At 42.6% G+C, this 14,963-nt stretch overlaps 3 protein-coding genes across 3 annotated transcripts; 2 read left to right on the top strand and 1 right to left on the bottom strand.

Moving 5' to 3' along the window:
* Positions 1-639: 639 nt before the first annotated feature.
* Positions 640-1,813, bottom strand: cks1b (CDC28 protein kinase regulatory subunit 1B; the record flags this gene model as incomplete). The annotated part of the gene is made up of 3 exons (XM_079232152.1): positions 640-776; positions 1,445-1,572; positions 1,755-1,813. 3 exons carry the CDS (start codon positions 1,811-1,813, stop codon positions 727-729), a joined length of 237 nt encoding a protein of 78 aa, XP_079088278.1. The 3' UTR covers positions 640-726.
* A 2,859-nt stretch (positions 1,814-4,672) lies between these two features.
* On the top strand, positions 4,673-12,315 carry pbxip1a (pre-B-cell leukemia homeobox interacting protein 1a; the record flags this gene model as incomplete). Its single annotated transcript, XM_079231820.1, has 9 exons — positions 4,673-4,744; positions 5,122-5,206; positions 5,317-5,372; positions 5,981-6,707; positions 7,539-7,772; positions 8,485-8,528; positions 8,689-8,784; positions 8,946-9,126; positions 9,337-12,315. 9 exons carry the CDS (start codon positions 4,673-4,675, stop codon positions 10,344-10,346), a joined length of 2,505 nt encoding a protein of 834 aa, XP_079087946.1. The 3' UTR covers positions 10,347-12,315.
* Positions 12,316-13,211: 896 nt separating this feature from the next.
* s100a11 (S100 calcium binding protein A11) lies at positions 13,212-14,817 on the top strand (the record flags this gene model as incomplete). Its single annotated transcript, XM_079231831.1, is given in 5 exon segments — positions 13,212-13,250; positions 13,252-13,302; positions 13,305-13,325; positions 13,422-13,568; positions 14,470-14,817. Coding segments are annotated over 5 exon segments (393 nt in total). The 3' UTR covers positions 14,605-14,817.
* Between the last annotated feature and the right edge of the window lie 146 nt (positions 14,818-14,963).

Consider the following 14,963-nt stretch of genomic DNA (forward strand, 5'->3'; position numbering starts at 1 on the left):
CACATTCATAAATACTGAGCGGCTCACTGGTACAATCAGAACCATCCAAAGTATTTGTATTAAAGTAGGGCAAAACTATTATAATATGTTCTTATGGGGAGGAGGGGGATGGATTCAAACTAGTTAATAGGTGACTCTTCTATGCAGCTTTTCATGCACATGACAAAAAGTGTTAAATGCCAATTTACAGTATCATTTAAACCAAGCAGCAACATGTCACTTAAAGCCGCACTTTGATGTTTCAGAGTCAGACTTCAATTTAGGATCCAGCTATTCTGTCTGGCTTGTGACCCGAGCCTGACCCAGAAAACACTCAGTAAAGAGTCACTCAAACGTTTGAACATGTTTCACTCCGCACATCTTTTAACAATTGTTCTAAAAAGCTGGAATATCCAAGCAGATTCAGCAAGTTTGACAGAAAGGCTCGAGTCAAAAAGACACAGAGCCGATTTGAAGGTTTTCTGGCAGACGACGCGTCGCTGTTATCACATGAAGAGGTCTTTTCTTGAAGAGGTGGGTGATGGGTTTTTTCCTTCAACGCATACTCCATTCCACAACCACTGTTCATAAATGTCATAGTCCATTTCCAAGTTCAACATGATCAGCCTAAATCACAAGTCACCTACCACACAAGAGTTTGGCAATCTGACAGCATGATCCCCGTTTTGATGAGTTGATCTGTGGCAAGTAGGACTGATCTTCCAAGGACTTGGAGTTTCTCTCACTTTATGCCTTTTGGCAGGGAAGCGGGCGCCGGAACAGCAAAATGTGTGGCTCTGGAGGGGGTGGAGAACAGAGTACACAGTATATAAAGCAGAGATAATGATACTTATTGTGACACTGATTCTTCCTGGGGGGAAACACGACTCTTGTGACCCGTTCTTTTTTTAATAAAAAAGGGTGGGTCTTGGTTTGAAACCCGCTGTCCATTCACTAAATCTGTTAAAAAAAAGGTTTAACACTTAAAAAGTAAATAAAAAAAGTGCAACTTGACCCGTTTTAACCTAGACCCTCCCTGTCCCCTCCCTCTACAGACTTTGCATCCTTCATCTGCTGCCATAAAGACATGAGCTCATCATCTTATCTGTGATCGTACCAGCTGAAACAAAGCAGGTCAACAAAATACATGAAACAGAAGCTTCAACTTTCAAGCAACACAATGCGAGAAATAAGTTCAGTAAAGGCAAATCACCAACATAGTCATCAGCATTACATACGACAACTTTAAAACACAATTGTCCCTCACAGAGTTAGCGGACTGCAGTCAAAAACTTTTCTGGCACAGAAACTCATTCAAAACCCTCAAATATCTACACTGTATATACTTCTGCTGAATGTAAACATTGTTCTCTAGCTCAGAATCCCATTTTCACCCCTAATAGTAATCAAAGCCTTGGAGATGTGTATCAATTGTGACATGATCCCTGGAAACAAGAGGAAATACCTGGCTGGTGGATCATGTAATGGACCCATCCTTGGCTCTGCTGGACTCCCAGGTTCCTCCACTCGGTCTCCGACATCAAATGGGTCTTGGGAACACGCTTTGCAATGTCTTTGGGTAACATTACATGTCTGTAGAAAGCGAGGGCGGATAATAACACAAGATCAATGCTTCTGATCAAAATGACTGACGTAGCGTGTTACACAACTGGTGACAGTTTTTGGACAATGTCACCTCGCAAACGCCCTTAGAAGATAACGTTGACACGCTAGCAAAGTCAGTTTGAAGCTGGATAATCAAGAGTCATACACACCTGTACTCGTATTTTTCATCGTCATATTTATCAGAGTAGTAGATCTGTTTGTGAGACATGACGGAGCCCTGTTGGAAAGAGTTGTAACATTAGTAGACATTCACAAATCAAAAATAGGTCAAATTGAACATATTTAGAGGACAACGTGACAGCCGGTTTTAGCTCGCGTGGCTAACAGTGAAGCTAACGTCGCCCAAGTTAGCCGGAGAACCAGCGTTATCTTTGACAAGTTACGTAAAGTCAAACTAGTTCCTACTGAAGTGTACCGCAATGAACGGGGCTTCAGAATTACCTTATTTGATTGTCAAAGTATCCTGATTAGAAAAGGCTAATTATTCCAGTTGTTTTTACGTCCAACAGTTGCAGGATGTTCTCCCCTCTTTGTTTCCCTCTCGAATGTTTGCTAGCCCGCTTTTCACCGTTCAAATAGACCTCGTCCCATCCTATTGGTTGAGCTATCCGGTTAACTCTCTTGCCATTGGTCGGTTCAATATGTCGCAGGAAATTGTCGTAATCGCTAAGCGGCCTTCTAATTGGTCAGAATAGTAGGAAAGAAACCCCCCAGCGCATGTAACTTCCTGGAAGTATGCAACACAAATGCAAACAGCACATATTTGCAAAACCATTGACCCAGATAATTTTACTGTATTATGATGTGTACATTTCCAGTGTCTTTTTTGACTATGGATTTATTATTTATAATTCTCATCATAGCCTACATCCATGATGTTGACCATGTTTAGGATATTAAGCAAGGAGACAGAAAGGGTGACACACTTCAGAGCAGCTACAGTTAGGCTTTCAGATGAATGAACTTTTTTATAAGATAAGATAAGATAAAATAAGATAATCCTTTATTAGTCCCGCAGTGGGGAAATTGCAGGATTACAGCAGTTTTGCACACAATAGACACATAGTAGAACAATCAAGTAATATAAATAAAATAACAATAAACAGTAGTAAAACAGTAGTAAAAAACAGTAGTAAAAACAGTAGGAGAAGAATACAGTAGCAATTTTAAATTAAATATACAGATGGAATAAGAGTATATAAAAAAAGTACTTAAATGTTTCTACTTCTCAAAATAATCTATTAATGAAATGTATATTTGAATATATGCATTATCCTTAAGCATATGCAATATGCATAATACATTTAAAATTATATATTTTAAATAACGCATAAGGTAAAAATAAAATGAAGGATCAAAGATGACAGTCTGTGACTGTAATGACATCACAAAGAATACAAACATCTAATAATGTCATGTCACCAATTAGCTAAATTCTGCTTACACATTAATGCATCCTAATGAGACAATACTATATCATAGTGGCCATGCTTTTACTTTTTACTTTCACTTATGGGTAGTTTTACACTGTGGTATTGTTATAGTATTTTTACTGAAGTAAATGTAATCTGCAGATGAAATAATCTATCTGGAACCACAGATTCCAATTCTCTTTCATGACGTGTGTTTGTGTGGGTTCTGGTTTAAGATATGCAAACGTGTTAAAATGTGCCTTTCACAGACTAAACACTTTACAGACTGTATATTTAGAGAAAACAGGAGCAAGATGATGAATTCGATAGCTAAACTGGTGCAATTGGAGTAGGGGTTGTCCACTCTGGTAAGTACCTCAGTTCAAATATAGCTCTGCAGACGTGTCAGTGTGCGGCTGGTCCCCTCTGCATATATATAGATGAACACGCATGCATCTTGAGGGTTAGGCTCACACATGAAGTTGTATTATTAAAATACCAGGGCAAGGATCTGTGCTCATCACCTGCCACTTTCACCTGCGGAAGTCAATCAAGCTGGGCCTGTGCGTCGTTTTACTGACATCACACTTCTCTCCCATTGGTCCACCCCTGGTCGAGGGGCGGGAGCTCCGCACTCCCTGCTGAAGCTCCATTGGACGAACGGTGCCTTTGGCGACGTGACGCAGCTTGGAATTCCCAAAGTTCCCAAGTTCACGGGAAGAGAGGAGCGTTGTTCATACTAAAAAACTAAACGTTTTCAAGGGGGGGGAAATACAGCAAGCGACTGAGGTGTAAACAAGTTGGGTAAATGAAACGTCTTCTTTGTGTTTAATCTGATGTAGGCGAGCAGGTGTGTGTGAAGCGCTCGCGAACAGCGGGGCCTGTGAGAACGCGGAAGAGTGGGAGTGGGAATAGTCATCCTTTGTTTACCATTTTGTGTGAACCCCGAATTCGGTTCCTACGACAAGTATAGCCCCTTGTATTGTGTTTCCCATACGTGCTCAACAGAAGCTTATCGCACATAGTGTTGTCGACACGTGAGTATTAACCGTTGTGTGCGCGTGTCGGGATCAAAGAACTGACCGTGGCTGGGATTTGACCATTTTTGGTCATTTAACAGCCTCAAAGATTGACTGGATGGAGGGATCTGAATGAATGGTTGGCTGGATATAGCAGCGGTGATTAAAACAGTCGAGAGATCCCTATTTCTTCTGACTGAACCCTTTTTTTAAAAACTGCGCAGCAGTATATTATGGATGCCAAGACACCGTTACATAACTTGTATCAACGTCAGTCTGGTCTTTGCGCGGTGAATTAGATCCCAAACTCTCACGTATTTGCATAGTGATGTCCTCTTAGACTACAATTTGCATGCTCGCCATCATAATATGACACATAATAAGACCCACTTTGCCATTTTGTGTGTATTTCCATGTCCATAACTGTGCATATACTTAACTTTGACTATTCGCCTATACCGAAATCAACACACGCAGTTAAGACTATTACATCGGGATGATGTTAATTCCCACAAGGCATGTGCAGGCAACGCATCGGGCATGTTCAGTTAAGACACGTTGTTTCTGTCGTCGTCTGCAGAAAACCCTAAAGCTGAGTCTGCACCGTGCTGTGCCAAGTTGAGCCTGAAGGGGGCGATGTCTGACCACAGCAACAGCACAGGCAGCAGCGGCTCCTCGACCAACAGCTGGACCCTCCTCTCACCCGAGGTATGACTCGGGAAACTAACACGTGAAGCTCTGAAATGACTGGCTATAATTTGGAGGATAGTTATGTTTCTTTGCTCATGAATACACGTTAATTTAAAATGTGGCATGTCTGTACTCACACCCTTAAGCTTCCCACAATGGTCCATGTGTGGCAAATGTATTTTACCTCTGTGTGCAAGTATGTGTGCATGTCTGTGTTAAGACAGGTCATTAATGACAACATATATTTATATATGGCATATATGTATGGTAATGTATCGCATTATGCTGTACAGCCCCTTGTATGGGGGTTGCTGTAAATGTCAAGGCCAGTATTGTAGGTGTTAATGTAACAGTTTGTAGAAAGCTTGATCTCCCTGTATCGTTTAACTCCACAGGAGGCTGCTGTTGAGAATGTCGGGCCAGTAGATGACGGCACTGAGAGCCTGGGTGACGTCCCGAGTCTCTCTGAGGATGTGACAGGTATTGACGAGTCATGCTCTCTGGCTGCTATGGTGACAGAAATAGTTTGCTTTCAAACCTATTCTTTGGTTTGTTATTTTTGTGTTGACATTGTGTGAATGTTGTTTCAGGAGCTGCTGCAAGCGACATTCCAGTAGAAACTGTCCTGTCTGAAGAAGGCCATCAGGTATGTAAGCAGTACACTATGCAATACACCAGTCAAGACAGAAAATTAGGCCATCAAACAATGTAAAAATTCCCCCACAGTGTATTTACATTGTTATAGCCAGATATTGGTCATGTTTTATGGTGTTTTTTTGGTTTGATGTTTTGTTCCTTTACTCACAATTGCACAATGTATTTATTTGAGTGCTTTTCAGATCTGTAACATCAACTTTATATAACCCAACTTAGTTGCCAGTTCCTCAGAATCTATCAGCTCCTTCTACAATTAGCATTTTGCACCCGTGTTGAAGAACCACACAGGGCAAGATGTGTCATATGAGCAGTGTAGGTGCACGTAGCCTCAGTAGAATGGGAAGGGTTTTCAGTTCTGTGACTGCCTCAGTAGAGACCTGTTCTCCTGAAAATGTCACTCTGGGCAACAACAAAGGAAGTCATTAAACGATAGAGAAGTACTGGAGACAATGCAGACTGAGGGGAAAATGGATGCGCTAAAAACTAAATCGTAGCACTTTATTCCAAAATAACACTGTGATTGCAATAAAGGTCACAACAAATATGATATAAAAGTATTCACAGGCAACTTCTTGTCTTTACTGCCTTCATTTCTAGGTGTGTCAAGAGAGCTCTCCAGAGTCCACTGAGGGTCCCATCCCGTCTAGTCCAACCAGGATGAGTCCCATCCCACCCAACCTCCTCGATCCTCCAGACCTGGACCTGGAGAGTCAGCCTCCAGTCATCCATGACATCGTAACCAGCTCCCCAAGTGACAATGAGCACCTCGGAGCCACACCCTTTGTCACCAACATAGATTTGGGGGCTCTGCTCGATATTACTGCCGTTGATCTCCTGACAGATGAGCCTGAGGAGTCCTGCTCCACTCCTCCACTGACTGAGATCCACGGCGCTACAGAACAAGTGCTTGACACGTCTGCTGACTTTGGGCCGAGTCCTGTCTTCGCTGCTGAACCTGAGGTCAGCGTCCCCACAGAGACCCTTACAGCCACGGATCCTCCCTCTCTTGTGGATGCTGATATCAGCTTCGTTCCAGAGAGTACTGAGCAACCAAGCCGAGTTCCAGAGAGACTGGTGACAGAGAAACCCATGAATGATAGTCCTGCACCAGAGACTGTTGGTTCAGTAGAGGCAGAGGAGGAAGAAGAGGAAGAAGAGGAGGAGGAGGAGGAGAAGGAGAAGGAGAAGGAGGAGGAGGAGGAGGAGGAGGAGGAGGAGGAGGAGGAGGAGGCGGCTGTGGAAAAGGAGGAGATGGAGCTGTCTGAGACAGTGACCCAGTATGAGAAAGAACAGGAAGAAGAAAAAGAAGAAGAAGTAGAAGAAGGTATGTGATAAATCTACAGGAATATGTATGATGATCTATCTATGCATAACAAATCAGGCAGTAAAACTGGAGATAATTTAGAGCGAGTCCGTCAGTATTCAGTATGAGCTTTCAAAACTACTTCAAATGAAACAATGAGATACAGAAAAACCACTCCGGACAAAAATAGGATGGGAACCACTGCTCTAATAGAAAACAGTTACACTTTGTTATATTACCATAAACCAACCACAACACACGCCTGTGGGAGGCCAGAACCACAGCCTTGAGCAAAGTACGTGGTTGGTGGCTCTTTGCAATTAGCACCAGTCAGTAGAAACAGAAAATGAGAATCCTTTTGGAGAAGATTTGGATGACATGTGTCTTATCCTAGTCAGGCTAGCATCTGGAAAACGATTCATCAGTATGACAGGGAGGCGTAAACCCCGCTGAGAAAATGAAGAAACCCCATGCATGAAATTACTGCTGTTGTAATTTAGAGAGAAGATGTCATCCATTTCCACGAGCAGCACCGACTTTTCTGTATTTTGTTTTTTCACAAACTGTTTACACACCGTGGAGTTATAAAGTTCATGTATTCACGTGTGCTTTGGTATTTTGTGTGACGCATTCTGCCAAGAGATAATTATGGAAATTTTGGTTCTGACACTTTTGTAGCGATACATGTTGAGATGATTTGTTGAAGTGACTCCTGGCCACATTTGAATGCTTGTGGTTTGACTTCAGGCTCTGTACCATCTTTCTCAAGCATGCATTATGAAATGTGACGACCCTCTGCTGTGTTTCATGTTCGGCATGTCTTTTTCCTCCTATTTATTCTCCCTCCTGTAGAACCATCCAGCACTTTTGATTTGGGCGACACATGCAGCTTTGATGATGGACTGAGGAGGAGGAATGCCCCTTCCTTCGAGTCACCAAGGTCAAGAACGTCCGACGAGGAAGACGACGAAGAGGAAGTGGAGTTCAAGCTGGCAGAGAAAAAGGAGGAAAAGCCATGGTTCTCCTTGAACAAATGCATTGTGGGTTCTCTGATCCTGCTCTTCTTAGGTTCCCTCTTCCTCTCAGGTGAGTTCCTCCACCGCATCACCAAGCCAGCTGGCCTGCTTCTGCTTTCCATAGTCCGATACAGTAGGAGGCATTACTGTTGCTTACAGTTACCGTCATTAGCAGTAAGATTGAAACCATGCTTATGACATTTATGAACTAATGCATCTGTTTGTGTTACCTTAGGAACTGTGCAACTGTTTGCAACTGAGGTTTATTGTAAATATTGTCAATAAATGACATTGTTGCATATTAAACATTTGCTAATTTGACATTGCCATTATATATGAATTACATAAGCACATGTATTGGCAGCTGTCTGCAGTAGATGGATGTCTGTTTTTAGATCTGGCCGACTAAGCTGTACTATGTCAACAGGACTGAGACTAGCTGGCTAACGCTCAATAGCTTGTCCAAGCACTTATCTGGCCTGACACTTCATGCAGTGGCAGCAGAAAATGGCAGATAAAATGCGTTCTGAATTGTACAAAACACTCGTCATCACGATTTAGAAAGACTCACTGGGTGTTTATGATGCTTCAGTTGAGGAAACTCCTGGCAATTTGCTTGGTTAGGCTAAATAAACTATTTCTATGTACAGGTAGTGCCTGAGCTCATAAAGTGCACTTCACAACAAAAGCATCTGTTGCGGTTGTCAGACAGCTTGTCAGCTGTGTGTGTCAAGAGGTCCTGTTGTACGACTTGAAAGATATGTTGTTTTCTTATCTGACAGGTGACTTTGACGACTCTGAACTCAGTGATGGAGAACAAAACCAGGTTTGTTCCTGCCGGCTCTCACTTCACTCAGGCTTTGTGTTTGGCGTCTACACTGTAGTATTTAAGAAAACTTGAGTCTTGAAACCTAAAAGACACACGCTGAAGAAAGGATTATTCCAAAATATGTGTTTTATTCATTTGCCAATGATTTTCGATCCAGGGCTGGCTTAGCAGTGATCCACAGGATATGAAAGAGCTATTGGATAAACTGACACAGGAAAACCAGCAAATCGCTCAGCTAGAGGCTCAACTACAGGTCAGTATACCAGTTACACTGATGTTAATGATGTCATTTTACCCTTTTATGATGTTTTAATGCACTGCAATATACAAACATTAGGGACTATTGTCCCAAGATCGGACTCTGACTGGGACACTTCTGTATTGGGAACATCCTCATTTCTCTTTATTTCTCAGTCTCAGAAAGAAGAACTTGACTCGGCGCTGAAGGCCGTCGCAGCAAGCGGTGATGAAAAGGGTGAAGCAGATCTGGAAAAAGAAAACGTAAAGCTGAAGGAGGAGCTGTTATCTCTGCCAGAGCTGAAGAAAGAGCTGGAGACTCTGAGGTCCAGGGTGACCGAACTCAGCCAGCTCTCAGGTAGGATGTGACAAACAAGTGAATCAGATTGTTTCATATTGGATGAAATCTGTGCTGTTGCAATTTGATTATTTCATTATTTATTGAAATGACAATGCACAGTACTGTGATATAGAAATGGATTCCAGCCTAGAGTGCTGATCGTTTGACCTTTCTAATATAGCTAACTACCAAACCCATTATAACTTTGATATCTTGTATCCTTCACAGCCGATCAAGAAAGGCCCCCTGCTACCTCAAGCTCTGGCCATCAGCCGTGTGACAAAGATGGTCAGAGTAACGAGGAAACTGCTAGACTGGAAAGCAGGAAGGACACAAATGAGGGAGGGTGGCTGAAGGAAGAACTGCAGAGGCAGAAAGTTCTTCTGGAGGGGAGCAAGAAGAGACTGCAAGGGATGAAGAAAGATGGAGGCGACAGGAAACGCGTGAGGGATAGTTTGGAGGAGATCCAGAAGAAGCTTTCTGCACAAGTTGAGCGGTGGGGTAAGAAGAAGCCACAGGAGTCCAAATGGAAAGGGAAAAATGGCAAAAACAATGAGCGGGACCACTGGAAGAAAGAGGTCAAGAAAGAGTGGAAGCACAGCAAAGAAGGAGGATGGAGAAACAAAGAAGAGAAGCAAGAGAAGGAGTGGAAGTCTCCAAAGCAGAACTCTCACAAAGAGGCTTGGAGGAAACACCAGGACGAGTGGGAGAGGAAGAAGGACGAGCGCAGAGTGGACAGAGAGGATAGGAGGAAGGAGAAACCGTGGCACAACCGGCCTGGTAAGAACTCCCACGACCAGCATCACCACCAGCAGCCCCGTCAGCCCCACCAGTGCAAACACAACGACTTCTGGAGGGACCAAAAGCAGAAGCTCAGACGCAACATCCGCCCGCAGCTGGGCTGCAGCTCCGTGGAGGACTGCGCCAGCAAGGAGGGGCTCTACCCGGTGGAGCTGCCCGAGTTCGAGGAGCTGCTGGAGGGCTATCTGAGCAAGCTCGAAGGATCCTCGTCCGAGAGCAAAGACAAGATCAGGAAGCTGACGGCAGAGTTCTTTGAGGAGGGCGGGTTCATCCACGACAAGGTGCTTTTCAGTGACTTTGTTGAGGACGTGGCGGACATTCTGGAGGACATGGCGGACGTTTTGGAGGAGGGCGGGCACAAGGGCGACGACTCCCTGGAGGCGGAGATGGAGGAGTTTGAACGAGAGGCCCTGTGGAAGTTTTCAGCCGCAGTTTAAATAGACATCGCGGGAAAAGGAGTGAAATAAAACGCTAGGATACAGCACAAATGGTGTTTTTATATGACATTTCTTGCCTACATTCTCCTCTTCAGAGCTGTAATTGTAGTAGCTTCTGGCACCGAGTGGTCGTGCCTCTCATACATGTCCCTCTGAGTCTTTAATTATAAGCTAGACTTGTACTTGTCATTTTGGACTTAGCTGTCGTTGCCTACCTCTGTCAGGTCATGCCTCCTCGTGCAAGGTCCTTCAGTAATGTGTTGTGTGGTTTTTTCCTCTGCTCTATAGTGTTTTCTCAATATGTAGTGCATGTTGCAGCTCACCATGTAAATTCCAACTGATAATATTTAGAACACACACAAAAAACAGGGCTATAAGGAGATGGGATTTGCACAAAGGGTTCTGTTGAGCAATGGTTAACTAGAATAATATATTATATGAGTGTTGATGTTACATACTCCTCTGTCCTTTGACTGTGAACTCAACCTGCCGATTCTCCGAGCAGGTTAAAACACATGCTGAGAATGTTCCTGCAGACACCATTTGCCTGCAGTCTAATCCCAAAGGATGAGATCCCGTTTCTCTCAGAGATAACCAGATCAGGTCAGACCGGTTTTGCTCTTTAGTAGATTTGGGCAAACGCACACAGAGTGCTGTTTGAGAGCCGTGAGCGTTTGGCATGTAGATGTGTCAGACTTCTCAACCCCCAACTGTCAGTTGACTGCATTTGTGCTGAACAACCATGGGAACTGGTTTGGGAAATGTCAGAGCTGCTTAAAAAAGAAAAGCAATAGGACAAAGAGATAGTAGCTAAATCTATAGGACTGCTAAACCCCTTTAGCACTTTTCAAAAACATTCACATTTACAGCTAAATCTTATTTCTCTCGTGTTTTTTTTAGACTATTAGTTATCTTCAGTATTTTTGTAATGTAGCCATGGGGACCTCTAACACATGATCTGCATATACTGGGTATCCCAGAGCAAAAGTTATAGAGTTACTACACCGTAAATGAGATTGGCAACCAAACCGGTAAATATTTTATTATACATTTTCCTCTTATTTTGTCAGCAGGTTGATATTAGCTGACATAAACAAGTATTTAGGTAAAAATGTAAAAAGTCAATGAAAAAATTAGGAATCTGCTGCATTTAGTTTTTCCAATTTTAAGTTAACTGAGCCAGGCCAAAGGTAAAAAGTCCAGAAATATTGCAGACCTGCTCCCCATTGTTGGCTAGTTCTTTGAGTTAATCTTTTAGTTTCCCCCTTTAGGTGGATGTGAAGTTAAAGTCGACAGATTGTGATTGTTGGTTCTCATTTTTCAGCGATTGAGAAAAAAGCTTTGGAGTGTTTCATGTTTATTTATTCTGTCAGTACACTGCACATCTTCTCCTTCTTTATAGAGACTTTGACCCAGGCCATACGTTGAATGTGGAAATTGAGAAGTTTTCAGCTTGTTTTTTTCCGAAATTTAGTTTGCCAGCTACTGCTTATGTGCCTTTATTATTATATTTATTATTATTATTATTAATAATAATATCTTCAAGGTTTTAATTTGCTTCTGCAAGATAAAGAACAAAACAAGTTTACACAGCTTGCAATTTGACCTCTGTTATAGGACAGACTGAATGTCACAGGGTTTACACATCAAGTGTGGAAGGTGTTTTTGTTAAAAGTTCTCTGGAACCATTTTATTTTAAACTTTTTTTAGACCAAAGCTATTGGAAGAAGGCTCAATTTCAACAGATGAATCATTAAAAGAATCACATTTATGAACGTTTAATCAATATTTGAGGAGTATTTCTGTCTTTGTGGGACGACTTAATGCTCGCTGGCTCAGATGTGCATGTACTGAAAATGGACAAATGTATTGAAAAATGTGGACATTTTTTGTAATTCATTCATCATCAGTTATGTCCTCTTCAAGGAAGTCAGTGTTAAGTTCAATAAACTTTTCACCATTAAATGTGTATAGTTTGTCTTTATGGAAATGCTTCAGTTGATTCATTTATTGCATGGATACAATAGATCACAGAATCCGCTGCTTCAGAATGGGTTGTATTGATTTAACCATGTGTGACTTTCTGTCTGACTCACTCTCTGACAGGAAGTGAAAGTGTTGGCATGACAGACATATTTTATCGCAGCTATGATGGCGAACTAAAATATTTACATCTAGATGAAATACTCTCTCTGAGCCTGTACGCGATACATGAACCAACCGGTGAGTCACTGACCTGATACGCTGAAGAATGAGAATGTAAGCAATGATGAAGAACAATCAGTCACTGTGAAACCGCAGACAGAGATGGTCATTCCAGGAATTCTACAAGTCGCCATACAAGCGTTTCTGTTGGGTTCTGTGCCTTTTATCTCCAGGATTTCTTCATCACGGTGCAACCTGTTTCCAAAGAAAAAACGCATTAAAACACTGCTAAAACCTCAGTGACACACACCATCATCCATCGTCCTTAAAATGCTATAAAATCAAAGTTACCATTTCTTTCTCTTCCATACACATTGCCTCTTATAATTAGAAAAAGCTCCACACGAGACCAACATGTGTTTTCCTGAATGCCATAATATGGAGTCATGTTTTCTATAAACTAATAACTGCTTAGGCATGCATGATTCAGCCACTTGATTAAAACGGCCTGACAGAGATCCTTACTCTGCAAACAGACTGGAGAGGGGTTTTGTGCTATCATCAGTACAAATTTGCCCTTCATATGACAGAGTGGCAGGCCTTCTTTTTCATCTGTGTGTGTGTGTGTGTGTGTGTGTGCAGATTTGAGTGGAAATCAGGCAGAGATAAGGCCAGCCTGCTGGATGGGGGAGAAGAGGGCAGGTTGAGTGTTTTCCGCTGATGTGTGCATCAGAGAGCGGAGATGAAGCGTATATATACAGGTGATGGTCAGAGTGGAGGGACAAGGCTCTGGACACCAGCAGTGATACATAACCCAGCATCTCAACTCAAAAGGTGAGTGACCACAGCCACTGGTTTTCAGCAAAATGGGACTCATACCTTGCGTGAAAGGCGTTTGTTGAGGCTGTCGTTTCTCTCTTTGCTCTCCAGGTCTCCGCACAAACCATCATGGAAGCTGCCATCTGCACCATTGTCACCCAGTTCAAGACGTACGCTGGGAAAGATGGGTCCTCCAGCACCCTGAGCAAAGAGGAATTCCAAACCATGGTGACCTCCCAGCTGCCCAACTATGTCAAGGTAAATCTAAGGAGTTCTTCTGAGCCACTTTGCCTGCTGATTCCTATCTAATTTATATCCGACACTACAGATAGATATCAAAGACACTGTAGTTTATGATGCAACATGTCTACAGACTCTTCCGATGGCACTGCTTTGTTATTCACACATACTGCTGTGGTTATATTGATTAGACATTTGACTCCTCATCCTTAGCTTTACATACTGTCTCTTATTAAGAAACAACATCATCATTATCATGTCAAATGTACCACTTATTCACTCTGTATTTGAGCCATGTTCCTACACTGTTTGTTAGTGCATGACATGTCATCATGAGGTCTCACGCTGCAGCATACAAAACAATATGCTTGGGCCGCAGCTGAAGCAAATTTTCTATGTCAATCAACCAGTTATCTTTTCTCATTATGTATAAAATGTAATATAAAACACCAATTTCAGCATGATTTGATGTCCAACGTGCAGTAATGTATTAGCATGACTTGGATGTTGTCTGGGGGAAAGAATGTATTTAGAATACAGTGGCACACAAGGAAGGAAAGCAAGCAAATACCATATTTGATGAGCTGTAACTACCACACCTTTAATAGTTTAACTTGTCAAATCACTTAAATGATTCACCGAATATATAATATTTGTCACAAAATGTATGTGAGCGTAATGTTGGATTGTGCCTCGATGAAAGTGGAATGGAAATAATCAGAAAAATAAGTCAGACACAGTGCAACATATGGCACAATTGAACATAATGATCAGGAAACTAGGTGTGGCTGTAAATTAGTTTTTACTTCAGTTATATTTGTTACTAAACTCAACCATTAGGTGGCAGGACAGTCTTTGCAGAGCAGGCTGGTTGATGTCATTGTGATCAGGGTCTCTTCCTCTCTGTGATCGCCCACAGAACGCCAGCGATCCCGGGGCCATCGAGCAGCTCATGGGCTCGCTGGATGAAAACAACGATGGGGAGCTGAATTTCTCCGAGTTCTGGCAGCTGATTGGAAAGCTGGCGAGCAAACAGGGAGGCTTCTGCCAGTAGAGAGCCCGCCTTCATCTTTCAAGTGTGGGCTTTGAGCAGATTGTGCAACACCAATGAACCCCAATTGAAGCTGTCAAACTGTAAAAATCAAAAGGCATTCAAATGCTTTCATCACCCCACCAGTGCCACATGTGTAACTCTTTAGTTCACCATTTCGTGAATGCAGGGAACTTTGAATTAAAGGCTTCATTGTTTTGAACCCTCAGACACCGACACTGTCTCCTGTCATTCATTCACCACATTGCATGATGTCCAGGCACCCACATTTGAGCATGAAGGAGTGTATTACTGCCTTTATTTAGGGGGCCTGTGATCCTATACGCGTTACTGCCGCCAGAAATACACCATCCAGACCATAT

This window comes from Taurulus bubalis, assembly GCF_910589615.1.
Source record: "Taurulus bubalis genome assembly, chromosome: 16".
Lineage (NCBI taxonomy): Eukaryota > Metazoa > Chordata > Actinopteri > Perciformes > Cottidae > Taurulus > Taurulus bubalis.